Genomic DNA, 20,251 nt, shown 5'->3' on the forward strand with positions numbered 1-20,251 from the left:
ATGAATACTTTAAAAATATGTGTAGACAAAAAAAAAAAAACAAAAACAAAAGACATGAAGACCAATGAAACAATAGAAGACATAGCAACCAACCCACATAAATACAGCTATATTAGACAAAGGTGCCATAAACATACATTGGAAAAAAGATCGCCTCTTCAACAAATGGTGCAAGGAAAACTGGAAATTCAAAATGAATCACACATGCAGGCATTAGACAAAGAGATTCTGTGCCTACTAGAAAAAAAAAAAAAAAAGCAGTAGGCCCAAAAGTAGGAACCAACTTCCTCAATAAGACTCCAAAAGTGCAAGAAGTAAAATCAAGCTGTGGTGGTACAGGCCTTTAATCCCAGTATCTGGAGATACTGAGACAGGAAGATGGAGAGTTCAAAGTCAACAAAAGTGAGGTTCTAAGCAAGTCAGTGAGACCCTGTCTCTAAATAAAATAGGGCTGGGATGTGGCTCCATGGTTGAGTGCCCCCGAGTTCAATCGGGTACTCCCCAAGAAAGAAGTAAAACCAAGAATCAATAAATGAGATGGTATCAAACTAAAAAGATTCTTTACTGCAAAGGAAACAATCATTAATGTGAACAGAGAGCCTACAGAATGGAAGAAAATCTTTATCACCTGCCACTTCAGATAGAGTATTAATATCCAGGATATACAAAAAAACTTAACACCAAAAAAAAAACAAACAACCCAAGCAATAAATGGGCAAAGGAACTGAACGAGCGCTTCACAGAAGAAATACAAATGGTCAAGAAATATATGAAAAAATGTTCAATATCTCTAGCAATTAGAGAAATGCAAATTAAAACATCATTGAGATTCCATCTCACTCCAGTCGGAACGGCAATTATCAAGAATACAAGTTAGGGCTGGGGTTGTGGCTCAGCAGTAGAGCGCTCGCCTAGCACATGCCAGGCTCTGGGTTCGATCCTCAGCGCCACAAAAAAATAAATAAATAAAGATATTGTGTCCAACTAATAAAATAAATATTATTAAAAAAAAAGAATACAAGTTAACAGTAAATGTTGATGAGGATCTGGAGAAAAAGGTTCACTCATACATTGCTAGTGGGTTGGCAAATTGGTACAAACACTCTGTAAAAACAGTTTGGAGATTCCTCTGAAAACTGGGAATGGAACCACCATTTGACCCAGTTATCCCACTCCTCGGCATATGTTCAAAGGACATACTTCAATGATGCAGCCACATCAACGTTTATAAAAGCACAATAGCCAAGCTATGGAATGAGCCTACGTGCCCACCTTCAGCAGATGAATGGATAAATAAAATGCGTACATGTACACAAATGAATATTACGCAGTCATATAGAAAAATGGAATTATGGCATTTGCAGTAAATTGATGGAACTAAAGAGTACCATGCTAAGTGAAATAAGCCATTCCCAAACAAAAACAAAGGCCAAATGTTCTTTCTGATACATGGATGCTAACCCACAAGGGAGAGTGAAGATGGGGAAGAACAGAAGCCCACTGGATTAGATAAAGGGAAATGAAGGGAAGGGAGAGGTGAGGGGAATAGAAAAAGACAGCAAAATTAATCAGACATAACTCTCCTATACTTGTATATGAATATATGACTGCACATCACGTACAACCACAAGAATAGAATCCAAATTAGAATAAGTTATACTGTATATATATCAAGATATACTCTACTATCATGTATCTAAAAAGAATTTTAAAAAATTATGTTGAGTTGGGCATTGTGGCACATGCATATAGTCCCAAATACTTGGGAGGGTGAGGTAGGAGGATTGCTTGAGCCCACGATTTCTTCCTGACAAATGAGTCAGATCTTGTATCCAAAACAAAGAATTACATATGTAGATGATCAGTGCACACACAATAGTATATAACAATGGTAGGGGGTGCATTATTCCTATGTTTTCGTAAAACATTTAAGCTTATAGTATAAATCCACTGATGTTTCACTTAAACAGCACATACATTTTCACACATAAATTTTATACACACATTCAACACATAAATTTTTAAATAGGCATCTCACAAAAAAATAAAATATTTATTTTATTACTTGTAGTTGAACACAATACCTTTGTTTTATTTATTTATTTTTATGTAATGCTGAGGATTGAACCCAGGGCTTCGCACATGCTAGGCTAGTACTCTACCGCTGAGCCACAACCCCAGCCCCTCACAAACAATCTTATTATAATTGAAGGCACTTAAAGCAAATTCAATATTCAACCAAACTTTCTGAAACCCTATTAATTCAATTAAAAAATTTTAAGAAATACAGCACACACACAAAAAAACCACGCAAACACAATCATGAACATTTTATTCCAATGAATCAGTATGAAATAAGGAAATCCCTGGGGGGGAAAAATTAAGAACCTACAAACTTTTTATCAATACTTCTTCAACACAATATTAAAATGGTTGTATCAGAGTAGATCAGCCAGGTGTGGTGACACACACCTGTAATCCCAGAGGCTCAGGAGGATGAGGCAGGAGGGTGGCAAGTTCAAAGCCAGCCTCAGCAATTTGTAATTTAGCAAGCTCCTGCCTCAAAAAATAAAATGGGATGGGGATTTGGCTCAGTGGGTAAGCACCTCTGGGTTCAATTCCTGGAACCACACATACACAAAATACACACACACACACATATCAACTGAAAGCAAGCAAGTAAAAGGAATCTTCCTTAAAGAACTTTTATGATGCTGTTAGGGAGAGGAGAAATAAGAAAAAGCAGACAATATAGTTTTCATTAATGCAAAGATTTTAGTAATTTAGACATTTCTCAGCTCCTCACATTAATGAAACTTATGAAGGACAAATGCAATTACTACCTTGAAAACTGTTAAAATCAAAACTTACGTACAACAGCACAAAGATCCAAAAAAAATGGCATCAGGAACTAGCGGGACTATTATTCAGTGGACCCAAAACTCAATGCAACTTTTTAAAATAGATGCACTACTACGATGGTGCTACTCACACAAAACAGTTAGCAGCATAGCGTCCCATATAGTTGTATATCAACAGAACTACACGAATTCTAAGTATTCCAAAGCAGACTGTACATAAGTAAAAATTCCCTGTGTTTTTTGTAAATTTAAGTCCTTTGAAAATTTTTTAAAGCCCGTTTTTTTAAAGCCCAAGAGTATAGCAATGCACAAATCTAAAACAATGAATTGATATAAAGTGTCAAAATGTAAGTGGTTTTACTTTTTTTTTTTTTAAGTCTAACCTCACCCACTTTGTAAAGTCAATCAAAATCAAACTGAAGAGACTCATATTTATTTGAGGACATCCTTTCTTCATAAATCTAACCTTTCCTCTTTCAACACATCTTCCTAATTATTCATCATAGGTATATGTGACAATGAACAATAATGCTTACACCCTAAGTATGTATGAAGAAAAAGTGCAACACTATTTAGATGCATGTTTAGATTTAACCCGGAAAGGGGTTTAAAAGTAAACACAAATATTTTAAAAATTAAACCTTTAAAAAAGATGCAGCAATTTTGAAACTCAAGACTTGAGCCCTAAACTAGTAAGAGTTTCCAAAAGTCGGGCATCTCAGCCTATCAAAGATTTACATAAAGAGTCAGGCTCAATTATTAAGAGTCCTAAGAACATTTAACTTTGCTTCACGAGTTGGTACTGTGAAACAAGTATGTCTTATTTCAAACTAACACTAATTATCTTCTCAAATCGTTTCACAAACTCAACGGTCTTGTTTGGCTTTGTATAAAAATTAAAGGGATTGGGAGGAAGTCTGGTGAAGATGTTACTCTAAAAAGAAAAATTCAGTGTTGAAAAGTGTTGAAAAGTCAGCAACTAAGGAAGAACTAAAGGAAATCCAAGCGAGTAAAGCAGCACCCCAGATAAGTAGGAACTCAAGAGTTGACGGTGGAAAATGAAAACTTCCCAAGTCGGCCGCAAACTATAGTGCATGGTAACAGCCCAAGAAAAAAGCGTGACTGTCAAAGGGCAACTGCGTACCAAGTCACGGGGGAGGGGGACCAGACAAGCCTAATCGGGAAAGGGGGGGTGGTCCACGGAAAGGTGATAAACTGTTCTTCACAGTTCAGGTCCTCGGATTTTCAATTTCAAGAAGAATAAACAAGAGCAAACTCAGTACACAGCAGCCCCGCGCCGGACTCTCACGAAGAACAGCTCGGCCCCAAGGCCGAGAGGCCGGGAAAGGCCGCCTCCGGAGGAGCCCCCGCAGACGCCATACTAAAAGCCAAAATGGCTGCCCCGAGGAAGCCCGTACCGCGTAGCTAGTAAGGGTTGGGGAACAAGCTTCAGCGGGAAAGGGGGAGGGGGATCCTAGGAAGACCCGTCGCAGGACCATCATCCCCCGAGCCGCACAGGTATGTTCCTCTCGTCCTCCCAAGGAGAGGGCTCGGGCTGAAGGGAATCCCTGCCCCACATCCCCCCACCCCCAGCCCCAGGCCGGGAACCTCTCTACTGTAGCCGTCCCGCACACTGACCCCAGCAAGGTACCTGCAGTTCGGCCCGCTCCACCTCCCAGTGCGCCCGCTCCATCTCGAACCGAGCCCACTCGTGCTGGATGTAGTGCAGTATCCCCGGAATAGTGTACTGCTGTGGCCGGGACAGCTCGGGGCCTGCCGGGGGACCGGCTCCCTCGGAGGCCGGAGGACCCCCGCCGCCCGCCGCTCCGTTGCCCCCCGGCGAAAGACTCAGGTTCCCCCCAGGTCCCTGCTGCTGCCGGGGAGGGGCCGTCATTCCCGGGCCGCCACCACCGCCTCCGGCAAGCTCGTCCATTGTGTGTGGGGCCCCGGCCGGGGCGCAGGGCTAGACGCCGACAGCTGGGGGAAGGGCCGTGGAGGGTGGCCCCGCGCCGATGGCGGGGCGGAGGCCGGCCGGGAGAGGGGCGGGGAGGGGGTCGTTGCTATGTGCCTGCCGTGGGTCAGAGCAGGGAGCTGCCGGCCGCCGCCATTACAATCCCTCCTCCATCTGCCCGTCTCACTCACTCACTCACTTTAGGGAAAGGGGGGCCGCGGCGGGAGGGGGGGGGAGAAGGGGCAGGGTTGGGAAAGGGATAGACGTAAGGCCGCTGCTCCCGCACAGCATGCCGGGTAGAGAACGCTGCTGCCGCCGCACGCTTAATAGCCAAATAGAGTCCGGCCTCACCCTACGCAGGCGCACTGAGGACGTAGTTGATCGCAGTTAGAGGGCGGAGGAGTATGAGCCCCGCCCCTAGGCCCGCCCACAGACGGCTCTGGGGGTGTTCGTGTAGGCTTTGGATTCTAGGGCTCCCTTCGACTTTTTGGCAGCGGCCTGGCCCCTGGCTCCAGGGTTGTGTCCTTCGTGTGGGCAGCCCTAGGGCGTCGTTTCCCAACCAACGGAGTCGGCCTTTTGCTTGCCTTTGGAGCTGGGGTTAAGCCCAGCTTGTCTCTGGCAGCAGCCAATCCTGAATTCCGGACGTTTCTCTTGCATTCCTAGCATGTTTCAGGCAATCCCAAAGGGTCAGGCCTCTTTCTGTGCCTGTCACTCGTTCTATCTTAGGTTTCTTAGCACCAGTCAGTTCCCGAGACTTAGATGTTCTTTTTGGGCAAACAGCCCAGATCCTTCTAGCCGTGGTGATTGATTCCTCGTCTTCTTTTGGGCTTTGGTCCATTTCTGTGCACCCGTCTGCCTGTCGAAACTTGTTCCACTTTGCCTCTACTCTTCTTTCCTAATCTGGGATGGGCTGTGTTTTGGAAGTTTGGTAAGAGGATCAGAAGCGATTCACTACGTAATATATACATAACCACTCAGGATGTAATTTGAAAGAGATAAATTAGTACATCTTATTTTATCGTGCCCGCTTTACTGTTATTAAAGTTTAATGAAGAGCAAATTGCTATTATTTAAATATGAAATGAGGTCTTAGGTCACAGTACTATTAAGAACTATTTCTCCACATTATTAAAGTACTGATTCTTCATTTATTAGTGACCACATATCACCTGCTTATTCAGTCTTACTCGCTGAGGGCAAGGGACTATAGTACATAAAAAGCTCAGAAATACACAACATGCTGCCTCCATACCCAAATACTTACGTACTAAAAAACATTTTGCAAGAGGGTATGGTTGATATACATGATGATAGCATCAAAAGAAGAGGAAGATGCACACTTAAATTTCCCACGGGTACCTTCGGTTCAAGAAAAGACTGGGATCTTAGGAAAGGAAAAAGAAAGGACATTGTTTCTCTTATATTATATATTTTATTAAGTAGTACTATATCTAAAGCCTAGCAGACATTCTCATACATTTTATTTAACTACCACATCCAGTCCTTTCTCATTCATGACTTATTTTAAATCCTCCTACCTCAACTCTTAATCCACCTCTCACAATCACTGCCACTTAAGTGGTCTTCCTCAAAGGCAGATTTGATTTGTCATCTTCTGCTTAAAATATTTTAGTAATCTCCAAATTTAAAGCCCAAGTTTAAGCTGGCATATAAAGATCCTTCAAAATTGTAAATTGTTCCAGCCATCTAATCTTCCATCACTCATCATGCCAACCAATTCTCTGCAGCCAAACTACTGGCTTTGGTTCCTCAAATGCATAATGCTGTTTCACTCCACAGTTATTTAACACATGCCATTTCTTCCATTCCTCCTTCAAAACTCAACTCCAGCATTACTTTCTCCAAGAAGTCTTCCAGATTGCTCACAGACCATATTTTGTTCTTTATTAATAGTATTCATCTACATAAAGATGCTCCTCCCCTTACAAAGGGTTACTTCCCCATAAACCCCTCATAAGTTTCTCAACTTATGATACACCTAATCTACTGAACATCATAGTTTAGCAAACCAGTACACAGTAGAGTGTCACCAAATATAACTAGCCTGAGAAAAGATCAAAATTCCAATATCTCTTTTGTGTGTTGGTAAAGTAAAAAATCTTAAGGTTAACACCATAAATCAGGGACTAGCTTACTTATTACACTATTTAAATCATGTGTGTACTGGTCAGTAATGTACCAAACAACTATGAAAGCTAGAACTGCACATATGAGTATTCAATAAATTCTTGCTTCTTTCAGTTGTGATCCTCCTGTCTCATCCTCCCCAATTGCTGTGCTTGACCACTTCAATCATTAGAACACTGCAGTGAGTTTCTAGAATTTTGTCCTCTGTAGGTAAAGAACTTTCCCAGGCCACATTATCATTTACCTCACCCAACTGGAATTCCCGACCTAATCTGTAGCTGAGTCATTTCCTCTCTTCTGTTTCACCTTTGAAATTTCCTATTTGTTCTTTTAGTCCTGTTCATCTCTCTTTCCCTGCCCATAGATTCTTTCAGAAAGTCTCTTTATATCTTTGATAAATTTAGAATTTTAGAGTGTTTTTTTCCCCTTTCCCATTGCTAATCTTTAGTACCTGTGTGTTTTTACTTTTTTTTTTTTTTAATTTTGACCAGAGGGACTTGTCTTATTTTATTTACATATATTATGTCAACAAAGAATGATAAGGAACTCCAGACTTTTTTTTTTAAACAGTGTTTTTTTCTTAAAAAAAAATATTTTTTAGTTGTTGATGGACTTTTATTTTACTTATTTGTATGTGATGCTGAGAATCGAACCTAGTACCTCATGCATGCTAGGCAAGCGTGCCACCACTGAGCCACAATCCCAGCCAAGGAACTCCAGACTTTTAAATAAATCAGGAATCGAAAACACTAAAATGTCTTCTTACGAAATATTCCACTATCTTATATACACAAGAGTTTTGACTCTGCCTCTGAGAATTGAATAGCTTCTTGTAATTACTCACCTAAATATATAGTTTTTATCTTCCTGACCACATACCTGGCCTCCTTCTACAAAAAAATTCAAACTGGCTCATAAACACTAATTTAGACATAGGGTTTGCATCATCTGCAAAGGTTTTGACAAATATTTTTAGCTCCATGGTGGAAAGAGAAAACTGAGATAAAGAACCCTTGGTCACTTTAGCCAAGTCCTTAGTAGGGCAGAAAGTGGTTCCCACTTAATGAGTGTGAATGTGTATTGGGAAACAAGAAATAAAGTCTCCCTTCACTAAATTGGTTCCCACTATCTTATTGATTGGTTCAATATTACTGTCTCTGGTTCCCAAGTTATTTGCATGTTTGAAATCATTTTTACGTAGTTTAAGTCATTTCAGAGTAATTCAGTGATGACACTGTGCTTACATTTATAAACAGAGAGCAAACAAATATTACAGCCCAGAGGAAGATCTTTGAGTAGACTGATGTGTTCAAAACCAAAGGTACAAACTAAGTGACATACCAAACACACAAAAAAGAATGCTACAGCAGCACCAAGGTTTAACATACCAAATGAGATCAGATAGCTCCTTCTCATTGTAGTAATTGCCTGTGGCTAAGAAAATTACAGCAATACTTGTAGGACACTCGATTCATTCAAATAATATCTTGTATGCAAAAGAAAAAGGAAAGAACCTTCAAAGACTGTAGAAAAATAGACATCAAAATCTTTAAGAAACTCAGGATGCTATATCAAATTCTAGTCCAAGTTCATTCCGGAATTGTCTCCTGGGTAATATGAGGCAGAAAAAAAGTAGGCTGTGATAATATTGTATAATACCTAATTCATAAAGATGTCAAAATTGAAAAGGAAAAAAAAAAAAAAAAGATAGTCTTGAGCCAAGTCTCTCCTGAACATTGACTAAGAATGAATAACCAGGTCTATAAACATGTTAACAAAATGACTGGAAAATGTGACTGAGTGGGAAACTGACAAAACTTTTCAACAAGCTTGGAAATATGGTTTGTCTCCCACTATAGCAGCAGGGGAGAATGTTCAAAAGAATGATACCAGACATGTATATATGGCCTGGGAATTCTATGTTAAAGACAGTGTTCTCTTTGGAGAATGTTTTGTTGTTGTTGTTTTTGTTTTGTTTTGTTTTATTCTGGTGCTAGGGTTGGAACCCAGGGTCTCATGCATGTTAAGTACATGCTCTGCCACTGAGCCATACTCTCAGCCTCTGGAGAATGTTTTGGTAAAATTTAACAACAACAACAAAAACATTTTTTACAATAACATTTTTTTTTTTTTTTTAAGAGAGAGAGAGGTAGAGAGAGAGAATTTTTTTAATATTTTTTTTTTTTTTTTTAGTTATCGGAGGGCACAACATCTTTGTATGTGGTGCTGAGGATCGAACCCGGGCCGCAAGCATTCCAGGCGAGCGCACTACCGCTTGAGCCACATCCCCAGCCCTACAATAACATGTTTTTAAATGATGGTAACTTTTAATTTTCTTTCTATGAATGGGCCAACCTAAGATACATGACAATATTCTACAAAAAAAGATTGAAAAATTTGTTAGGGACATTTTAAAATAACTCCTATTGCTTTTTGTTGTTTCCCTTGTTTTATATAGCAATTAGATGTTTTAAATATGTTGTATAGGGGCTGGGGCTGGGGCTCAGCGGTAGTGCACTTACCTGGCATGTGTGAGGCACTGGGTTCAATCCTCAGAACCACATATAAACAAATAAATAAAATAAAGATCTATCAACAATGAAAAAAAAACTTTAAAAAAATATGTTGTATATAGACTTTTGAGGGAATTTTGTTTGTTTTTGATGCTGGGATTGAATCCAGGGCCTCATGCATGCTAAATATCAGCTCTACCAATAAACCCCATGCCCCTCACCCCCAGCCCTTGACTTTTTATTTAACTTTTTTTTTTTTTTGAAAAATTTCAATCATGAAAAAAAATCTAATGAACTCATGGTCAACATTTATCAAGATCTTACCTGTGTGTGTGTGTGTGTGTGTGTGTGTGTTGCTGCGTATTGAACCCAGGACCTTGTGCATACAAGGCAATCACTCTACTAACGGAGCTATAGCCTCAACCCAAGATATTGCAATTTTTTATCTCTTCTACTATACTTTTTCCTTCTATGTGAGGAATATTTTAAAGCAAATCCCAGACCTTACATTCTTTTTTCATTGGTATATACTTCTATAAGAACCTTTTTAACAGCTGGTGATTTTTAGTCAACATAATCTGACTTATTTAATTGTTATGCTTTTAGGATTTTTTGTTTGTTCATTTTGTTTTGCATTTCCCTCACCTAACCCTATTCTCATGCCATTTATTTTTTAAGGGACCAGGTCATTTATCCTGTAGAATGATCTATATTTGGCTAATTACATTTGTGGTAGGGTAGTACCAGGGGGCTGAACTCAGGGACACTCAACCACTGAGCCACATCCCCAGCCCTATTTTGTATTTTATTTAGAGGCAGGGTCTCACTGAGTTGCTTAGCGCCTTACCCTTGCTGAGGCTGGCTTTGAACTCAGGATCCTCCTGCCTCAGCCTCCTGAGCCACTGGGATTATAGGTGTGTACCACTGAGCTCAGCTAATTACATTCTTATGGTATTGTTTATCATATTACTTTCTCTTCCTTTTTTTTTTTTTTTTGGTACCAGGATTGAACCCAGGGGCACTTAACCAGCAAGCTACATTCCCAGCTGTTTTTTATATTTTATTAGAGACAGGGCCTTGTTGAGTTGCTTATGGCCTTGCTAAATTGCTGAGGCTGGCAACCTCCTGAGCGGCTGGAATTATAGGTATGTGCCACCATGCCAGCTCCTCCATATTTTTTATAAACTAGAAGTTAGGTCTAGAGGCTAGGTTTGATCCAGGTTTTTTTATTATTTGTTTTTGGCAAAAATACTTCCCCATTGGCGACATAGTATGCTCCTATTGCATTATACCAGGTGGCACTAATGTCTAGTTTTCTCAGTTTTAGGATGTTACTAAGTTTGATTGGCCTGATATAGCTATTGTGATCCTTAACTAGCTCTCTTCAGGGGAGGATCTGCCTTTCTGCCATCAGGTATCCACCAGGGGTTTCTGAGAGCTTTAGGGTCCTTAATGGTACCTTCCCTTGCACTCATTGCAAAAGGGACTCTGGGCCTCTTCCCAAGTCCCCCTATGGTTCTTATAGTCACATTCACTCCCATCAGAACTTTTTCCCTTGGGTAGTGATTGTTGTTTCTAGGTTTCTTGGCATTTTTGACCCTCACAAATCCTCATTTTCTAACCTCCACTTCTGCCAGTCCCTGCTCTTCTTAAGCACTCTTTCCTCCTCTTCTTCTTCCTCTCCCTCTCCTCTTATTGCCCTATTTCTTAGTGCTACCTTAGTTTTTCCTACCCATTGGTATTCTAGAGTGCTTTACCCAGGATGTTTCTTCTCTTGGTTTTATTGACTGTACATGTTTTCTTTTCTTTTTTTAAAATTTTTTTAGTTATAGATGGACATAATATCTTTATTTATTTTTATGTGGTGCTGAGGATCGAACCCAGTGCTTCACACGTGCTAGGCAAGCACTATATATTATAGTGCAGCAATTGAAATAGTGTATTTGGCCAGTATTAAAATAATTTTGACATTTTTTTTAATATTTATTTTTTCATTTTTCGGCGGACACAACATCTTTGTTTGTATGTGGTGCTGAGGATCGAACCCAGGCTGCACGCATACCAGATGAGCGCGCTACCGCTTGAGCCACATCCCCAGCCCCAATTTTGACATTTTTTGCTTTTCAAAGATTGCAAGTTATAAATGAGTGTAATTTAAGTATAATTATTCTCTAGGCACACTGGGGTAGGCTCTTGTCTACAACTTTGATCCCCCATTTACATGTTAACCACTGTTGCTGTACTTTATTGTGAAATTCAAAATAGCAAAAAGTGCTTCTGGCTGGGTGCGGTGGTGCATGCCTGTAATCCCAGCAGCCCAGGAGGCTGAGACAGGAGGATCACAAGTTCAAACCCAGCCTCAACAACGGTGAGGCGCTAAGTAACTCAATGAGACCTGTCTCTAATGAAATAAAAAAACTGGGCTGGGAATGTGGCTCAGTGGTTGAGTGCTCCTGAGTTCAATCTCTGGTACCCGCCTCCCCCTAAAAAAAAGTGCTTCTGGGCAAAGGGCAGTCAAGGAGGCCATCAAAGGCTGTGCTCTACCCTGAAATCTGATATGAACCAGAATAGTACTAAGTTCAGATATGAGTCTGAAAACTTGCCTTGGTGAGCATTTGCCTAGTACGTTTTACTTTTTGGGAGTAGGAAGATTAGCTCAACTATATTATTATATCTAATGCTTCCAAAATCCCTAAGTCTGACTTGCTCATAGGAAGAGCAAATCAGACTTAGGGATTTTGGAAGCATTAGATATAATAACAAATGTAGAGAATGTAGCAGTTTGACCTTTACTAAATTTTCATAATTATTTAATTGAGCCATTTCTTAAGCATTATAGGATCCATGTTGATATCAACAAAAAGTAAATAATCTATTAGAATTGTGCCTTTCGTGTTAAGCTCCAAGGTCAAGACTGAAACACCAAAACATGCAATAAAAGCTTTTACATAGAGTATAACTGGCCAGAGCTAGATTTACACTAGTGAATTGGGAATGAAATTGTGCCTCCATGGTCCTTGTACAGATATCACTGAATTACTAGTCCTGAGGAAAATCCAGAAGTAATGAGCATTGAGTGTGGGAGCACAGACTAATTGAAATTGGATCCTTCCTCTACCATTTTACATAGTGACCTTTGGCAAGTATATTTTCGCATCCATAAAGCTTTTGGAGATAAAAACCATTTCTAACTTGCAGGGCTCTTAGGAGGATATTATAAATGTGGGCAAAGTGTTCAAGCAGCACCTGGCACCTAAGCAAGCACTGTATGAATGTTGTCTACTGTTATCCTCTCTTTCTGAACTGGGGAGTTGAGTCACATTAGGACAGTATTTGGGAGTCTGTTTTATTCTACAGTATTTGGGAGTCTTCTGTCCTTGTTTATTTATTCTCTCATGTATTTATGTCCATATGCAATTATGTATATTTATTTTATACTTTGGGTTATAATCCAATATTGTGTTGTTCAAATTATTCTTATCTTTGACTGTTGGGAGCTCTTCCAGATTGTTCCATTGGCCTACAGCTCTTTTGAGATATAATTCACAAACTGTAAAGTTCACTCAATGTATACAATTCAATGGCTTTTTCCTATACTCACTGTTTATGGAACTATTCTTACCATCCTTTACCTCTTAGACATAACTTTCTGAACCCTATGCCCCCCGAATCTTCTTGGCTGTCTCTTTAGATTTGCCTCCTTTAGATATTTCGTGTAATGGAGTTATACAGTATGTCATCCTTTATGACTGGCTTCTTTCAATTAGCAAATATTTTCAAGATGAATCGGTCAGGTCTATTTTTAATCTATCTATTTAGATGTTTCTTTTACATAGTTGTAATCTATATGAATGTAGAATTGGTATTCTGATTTTGTGACTTAACATTATTTTATATACATTTTCCCATTCTTCAGCATAGTCTGTTTATTTTCATTTTCCAGTTTTTATTTTTATTTTTTTAGTTATCAATGGACCTTTATTTTATTTATTTATATATGATGCTGGGAATCAAACCCACTGCTTCACACATGCTAGGCAAGTGCTATACTACTGAGCTACAACCCCAGCCCCTTCTTGTTCTTAATTTTAATAAAAGACATCATGCTGGTGTTAATTTTGATACATAACAATTCTGGATTGTTATCTGAGCTTGCAATATCTGGGATTGTTCCATGTTTCACTGTTACAGTGTTATGAACATTTTTGTACATGTAGATTTTTAATTACACCTTAGGATAAATTCTTAAGACTGGAATGCTAGAGTTAAAAGAATCATTTTCAAGGTTCCTTTAATGTTGCAATTGACCAGATCATACTACAGAAAATATAACAATTTAAAACACCACTAAAAATCTAGACATATAAATGTTGATATGATTCCCTATAACCTTGTCAACTCTTTTATAATTTAATACACATAAAGGGAAGAAATGAAAAGTCAGCATGCTAAATGTTTTTCAAGAACTATTCATATAGCTAGGCATGGTAGCTCAGGTTTATAATCTCAGTTACTGAGGAAACTGAAGAAGGAGGATCACAAGTTTGAGGCCAGCCTAGCAACTGAATGAGATGCTGACTCAAAATAAATAAAAAATTTAAAAATGGACTGTGAATGTTGCTCAGTGGTAGAGCACCCCTGGGTTCAATCCCCAATATATTGGAAAGGAAAAAAAAAAAATGTTGTAGCTGGTTTTCTTCTGGTATAAAATTTACTTATAATGAATTACATTAGTCTTTATATTTGCTGAATTCTGGCAATCCATACATCTGTGTAACAGAAATCCCTCACAACTATGTATTTTTACAAAATGAAATGTCATTTTGAAAAATCAGAGTGCAATAGTTTGGGTAAGTAGTGTTTGTGAACTTTTGTTTCAGATATATACATATCTGTACAGTGGATCACAATATAAAATATCTCTGTCACAGTCATAATAAAAAAGTTTCACATAGGCATGGTGGCATACTCCTGTAATCCCAGCAGCTCCAGAGGCTGAGGCAGGAGGATCACAAGTTCAAAGCCAACCTTAGAAATTTAGCAAGACCCTAAGCAACTCAGCAAGATCCTGTCTCTAAATAAAATATATATATATTAAAAAAAAAAAGGGCTGGGGATATGGCTCAGTGGTTAAGTGCCCCTAGGTTAAATCCACAGTACCCCTCAAAAAAGTCTGAATCACAGTTCTTATAGAGGACTTCAACATGTAATCAAATAATAATAATCACATACATTATAGACAGGATAATTAGCTCTTTGTAGATGGAAAGGAGACTGGAATAGGCATGAAAGGATTCACTAAGGAAAGTGATAAGTTATTTATGATGTTGGCCCTTTAGCACTTGCTGCCTGCCACCTGTTGAGCTCTATTCTGAGAATGTTACATATCCTAACTCATTTAATCCTCACAGCAACCTAGTGGGTAAGTACTATTATTATTCACATTGTACAGGAGACTGAGCTCAAAATAATTAAGTATCTTGGGGTCAAGGTTGTAGCCCAGTGGTAGTGTACTTGCCTAGCATATGGGAGACACTGGATTCAATTCTCAGCACCACATAAAAATAAAATAAAGGGGAACTGGGGCTGGGCCTTAGTTGTAGAGTGCTTTCCTAGCATGCGTGAGGCACTGGGTTCAATCCTTAGCTCCACATAAATAATAAATAAATAAATTTAAGATATTATGTCCATCCACAGCTAAAATAAAAATGTTTAAACAAAAAATAAATAAATAAAAGGTATTGTCCATCTACAACTATATATATATATATATATATATATATTTTTTTTTTTTTTTTAAATCACTTTTATTTCTAGAAGCTACATGTTCTACTCTTTTTTGGAAGGAAGGTACCAGGGATTAAACTCAGGGTCACTCCCCAGCCCTATTTTGTATTTTATTTAGAGACGGGGTCTCACTGAGTTGCTCTGCAACTCACTTTTGCTGAGGCTGGCTTTGAACTCACTATCTTCAGCCTCCTGAGCTGGGATTACAGGTGTGCACCACTGCACCCAACATGTTCTACTCTTTCATGCAGTGATTTATTTGATATTTTCCAGATTTATTTTGCAGAAGCATTAGAAAAGAGAATACCAACATTATTAAATGTAAATGATGGTTTCATGCCAGTAATACACTGAATGAGGCAAAAAGGCAATGTGATAAATTAAAGACAGCATTATGAGTCAGGAGATCAGAATTCAGGATTTCATTCTACATCTGCAAAATGAAGGGAGTACACATCAGGAATGACAAATATAAGGTGCATATGTTGTCACTCCCTATTTCCTAACTCACAATCGACAGTAATCATTCATAGCATCCTTTGTTTTGAACTTCCGTGCAGCTCCAGAATCCTCTCAGGGCAGTTCATTGTAGTTAGTCAGCACCCAGGTCAAAACCTATTTGCCATCTTTAGACAACAGTCTGTAAAGACTTCCAGTTCTAACTCCCAGAAAGACACCATCACAAATATGAAAACTGCCCAGTTTAATATGTACTTCTGTCTTTTCTCTGAGTATTAAGTTTATGCCATGTAGGATCCTGGGAAATGGACATGTTCTGCTATGAATCTACCAGTCTCACTCATCTTGGCTTTCAAAGCATGTTCATGCCAAACCAAGGAAAGTTCTTGTTTGATTTACCTTTCTTTCATCTAGATTCTCTGCTAGGGCATCCTAGCATCCTTTATATTGTACTTTCCCTAATGCCTTTTTCTTTCTTTATTCTTCCTTGTTTTTCATATACATTCACAAAAGCTTTTGAGTCTACAATCTCCTAACTTTCTGGTGATTAGAAGTCTTCCCTGGCCTTGTATATTACTGAATGCAACGAATTTATAAACAGGAAGTTCATACCTGCTCCCTGACCACTCCCCATATTTGAGCATATTCCTTCTTATTGTCTTAACTTCAGTTTCATAATTATTTGATATCCCTCCTTCCTGATGATGACTAACCAGAATAGGTGTTTATAGCATTCATCTCCAGTTCTCAAACATGTATTTCTTTCTTAAGTCTCCACATTGTTTTGGCATTATATATTTTAGAGTAGAAATACAATTGTGCTTCTCCACTTTATTACCACCAGGTTATCCTATAATTGTAAATTGTGTAATTGTTTATGAGCACGCAGAAAAACAAAGATGTATTGAGGTCTTTAGGTGCCTTTAGATGTTCTATTGAAAGTTTGCGTCCTAATGAGTATGAACTAACATGTCCTTGTTTGTTGTCCTTGCTCTTAAGGTCAGTGAGAAGGAATGCTGGTCTTGTAAGGTGGAAACCAATTTGATCCCTTGGTGTAACATCTCACTGGGATCATTTTACAACTCATTTTACCATTTAATGCGAACAGGGCATTGAAAGCCAAGGTTTGGCGATGAGTACCTTTCAGAGTTTTTTTTTGTGTTTTTTTTTTTTAATCTGGCAGTTGAAATCTAAATATATGATTATAATTTTTAACCATCATAAAGTTGGTTTTAAAACAACTTTGCTAAATGGGAATAAAAGAAAGAAAAGGGATTGGGTATATAGCTCAGTTGGTAGAGTGCTTGCCTCGCATGTACAAGGAGGCCCCAGAGTTCAATCCTCAGCACTACACACCAAAAAAAAAAAAAAAAAGTCTAAGAAAAGGAAAAAAAGAAAGAAGGAATGAGTGATAATCTTAGCTTCCTAGTAACCTACTATAATGTACTAGCAATAATTTGTAAGGAGAATAAAAGTGACACTTAATACCAAATGATCAAACACCATGAAGACTGTCGCAATCCTGCCCACAGTGTAATGAGCTTATCTTCCTGGAAAAGGGAGTGAATGACCACAGGCCTCCCCCACAGCCAGCTGTCATATCCCTGGCTGAGCTGGTCTAGATAACATCCTGTTCTGCACAGTGAATGAATGCTTGCAACCCCAGGCTTTGCCATGTGGGGCCTGGCTCTTTATAGCATAGTGTTTGGAATTGTGAGTAACCACCTGTCTGATAGGGTTTAGGAAATAAAAGATGTTGGAGTGGAGGTATAGCTCAGTGGTATAGGGTGTTTGCCTAGGATGTATAAGGTCCTGGGTTTAATACCCAGTACCTCCTCTGAAAAAAGGAGAGGAGCTGGGAGGGTAAAAAATAATAATAGAAAATTTAGGATGAGTATTATCCCATAATGTTGTTTCTAGTTGCACCACGGAAATACCAGGCCATTTAGACCTTTTGGTGAATGCATGTGATCTCCTCTCACTCTTACACCTCACACATAGTCATCTAACTGGGTTCAGAAAGGCCTAGCAACTTGGAGTCGCATGGCATGGCAGGTATGTGGCAAAGCTATGATCTGAGAGCCAGGTCTGTCTTTTTTTTTTTTTTTTTTTTTTTTTTTTTTTGATGGTGCTGGGGATTGAACCCAGGACCTTGTACATGCAAGGCAAGCACTCTACCAACTGAACTATATCCCTAGCCCCAGGTTGTCTTATTGTAGTCTAAGCTTTTAGGTGAAACATTCTTCTTATTTCAAGCAATCAAAAACCCTAAAGATAAACACTGGTGTTGGACTTGACTTAGCTATTTTGTCCAGTGTGCAACTAACTAACCCTAATAGAAAGGGTTAGTTAGTTGTACACTGGACAAAGGGTTAGTTAGTTGCACACTGGACAAAATAGCTAAGTCCCAGGCTCTGTACTTATCTAGGATTCTGATTAGTTCCATAACCATTCAATTGCCAAAAGTACAATTCTTCCATGCAATCTGCTTATTTCAGTAGAGCTTAGTTTACTATGGATTATTAACTTCACTTTCAAACAGATATGGATGTCTCATCAAAACAAATATTTAATGTTTTATACTTAAAAAAGCTGTAAAGTAGATCAAGCCCTGTTAAGTCATCCTGTACCTGGTGTTCTAACAGTTGAGTCTTTTTCAGACTGACTCTTCGCAGTCATCTTCCAACCAGCATTGTTAAGATAGCTGTAAATGTTCATTGGGGTGACCAAGCCCTATAGTGATCTTTCCCTCCTTTTTAACATATATGAGCAGCTTAATTTTCTGAGACCTTTCTTGTTGCCCTCTGAACTGAAACCAGTGAACTTTCCAGAGCTTTTTTCTCAACCTAAAGCCTCTCCTTCTAGATCATCCTTCAAGAAGTTGCTCAAATTTCCCCTCTCTGGAAAGTCCTTCTTGACTCTCTTGCAACGTTCCTTGCTCTTCCTTCTGTGCTCCTAAGCAAATGCACTGGCCCCAGTTATAATTCATCACTTTGCATTACTGATATTTATTTATCTGTTTAGCACCTTTATTTAGTGTAAAAGTTGGAAGATCAAAAACATCACCTCTTCATCTCCCTATTCTTCTGATACTTAACACAAAGTTGGTGTCCAGCAAAACAGATGAATAAATTGAGTGAATATGAGTAGTGGTATTTGGATGCTGAAAAGTGATTCAGAAGATAACTAATGATAATTTGTTTGGTTATTATTAATTAAAACCTTATTCAGTTTATAGGAGTGAAGACCAATATTATCAAATGATATTTTATTTACTTCTGGTTCATCTATAGAACAGACAATATGATTGAGAAATTTAATTTTATCTTTCTGTTATTTTTCTATTCTCCAGGTTCCAATGACAGCCATCCCTTGCTATAACTTTTAAACTGTATTTGGAAAAACACTGGCCAGGAAAAAAATGATAAAATTTTTCCTTATGGTGAATAAACAAGGCCAGACCCGACTTTCTAAGTACTATGAGCATGTGGAGATTAATAAGCGAACACTTCTAGAAACAGAAGTCATAAAGAGTTGTCTCTCTCGATCCAATGAACAGGTAAGTTTCTGAAGCTCTCTTTTATCTCTGCAGTCAACTCAGCCTTGACAGATCTGTTATTACTTAGTCTCAAGGGCCATCATTTTCTCTGGACTATATTCCTTCAACAGCTATTAGGGAAAACAAGGAATGAAATACAATGAAAACGAAAGGAAGCATAGCTCTCTTTATTCTCCTTAAGAGAATAAATACAAGAAAAACCAGGAAAAGTCTTGGGTTGTTATTTAGGTTAGCATATTTGTCTCAGTTCACCATGAAAGTGGCAGCTAAATTTACTCCTGCTAGTACATATAATCTTTCTTTTGTTCATATGAATTCAGTCCTTGGAACTGTTAGGAGTGCCTATAGCAGGTGGCTTTCTGAAGCCAAAAAATGAAGGTCAGGTGGCTGTCATGGAGGTGACTATTCAAAACCTATTTTATACTGGAGAATAATAATATGATTCCTGTGGAGAGGACAATTTTTATCTGCTTATCATTCTTATAAATACATCACCAATGATTTAAAGGCAAAATAAACTTGCTCTTAACTATTTTATTAAGTAGAAGGGGGAATAGAAGTTAAAAATTCATATGAAATAGCAAATCTATCTATCCTGCCAAAATCTGGTGATTAAATAAAAGTATTAGAATAACGAAGAGGAATTGGAGATAGGGATTCTGGGGCTTGAACCCAGAGCTTTGTGCATGCTAAGCACACACTGAGCTACATCCTAGCCCATGAAAAGGAATTTTTAAAACTGAGTCTATTTTCACAGAGAACTTCAGAGAATTATTAAATCCAGGTCCTAAATGTCAGATCTATAGGAAAACACTCAACAACTGAGGCAAAATCAGAAAGCTTATCATTATTAATGATAATTAATCATTCATTAATTTTCTTCATTCTCCATTTCATTGCATATATAGAAAGACTGCCTGTAGAAACCACTGCTAAGCCATAAAATGTTAAGCTAATCAGTGCTCAGACATTA

At 38.5% G+C, this 20,251-nt stretch overlaps 2 protein-coding genes and 1 non-coding gene across 7 annotated transcripts in view; 2 read left to right on the forward strand and 1 right to left on the reverse strand.

Annotated features, from left to right (window-relative positions):
- The window catches only part of Strn3 (striatin 3), a 91,130-nt gene extending 86,105 nt beyond the window's left edge, over positions 1-5,025 (reverse strand). For all 3 annotated transcript variants that reach the window (XM_076850166.1, XM_076850165.1, XM_076850167.1), the window contains exon 1: positions 4,513-5,025. In XM_076850166.1, the coding sequence (XP_076706281.1) occupies positions 4,513-4,794 (282 nt within the window). In that variant the 5' untranslated portion in view covers positions 4,795-5,025. The remainder of the gene's footprint in view (positions 1-4,512) is intronic.
- The window catches only part of Ap4s1 (adaptor related protein complex 4 subunit sigma 1), a 35,219-nt gene continuing 18,998 nt past the window's right edge, over positions 4,031-20,251 (forward strand). For 2 of the 3 annotated variants that reach the window (XM_076850170.2, XM_076850172.2), the window contains exons 1-2: positions 4,031-4,379; positions 19,072-19,278. In XM_076850170.2, the coding sequence (XP_076706285.1) occupies positions 19,141-19,278 (138 nt within the window). In that variant the 5' untranslated portion in view covers positions 4,031-4,379; positions 19,072-19,140. Of the gene's footprint in view, positions 4,380-9,153; positions 9,281-19,071; positions 19,279-20,251 lie in introns of all 3 variants that reach the window. The other variant, XM_076850171.2, reaches the window with a different exon arrangement.
- On the forward strand, positions 17,483-17,556 carry Trnap-agg (transfer RNA proline (anticodon AGG)). Its single transcript has one exon. It is a non-coding gene; the product is annotated as a tRNA-Pro (tRNA).

The sequence above is a fragment of the Callospermophilus lateralis genome, chromosome 3, assembly GCF_048772815.1.
Source record: "Callospermophilus lateralis isolate mCalLat2 chromosome 3, mCalLat2.hap1, whole genome shotgun sequence".
Lineage (NCBI taxonomy): Eukaryota > Metazoa > Chordata > Mammalia > Rodentia > Sciuridae > Callospermophilus > Callospermophilus lateralis.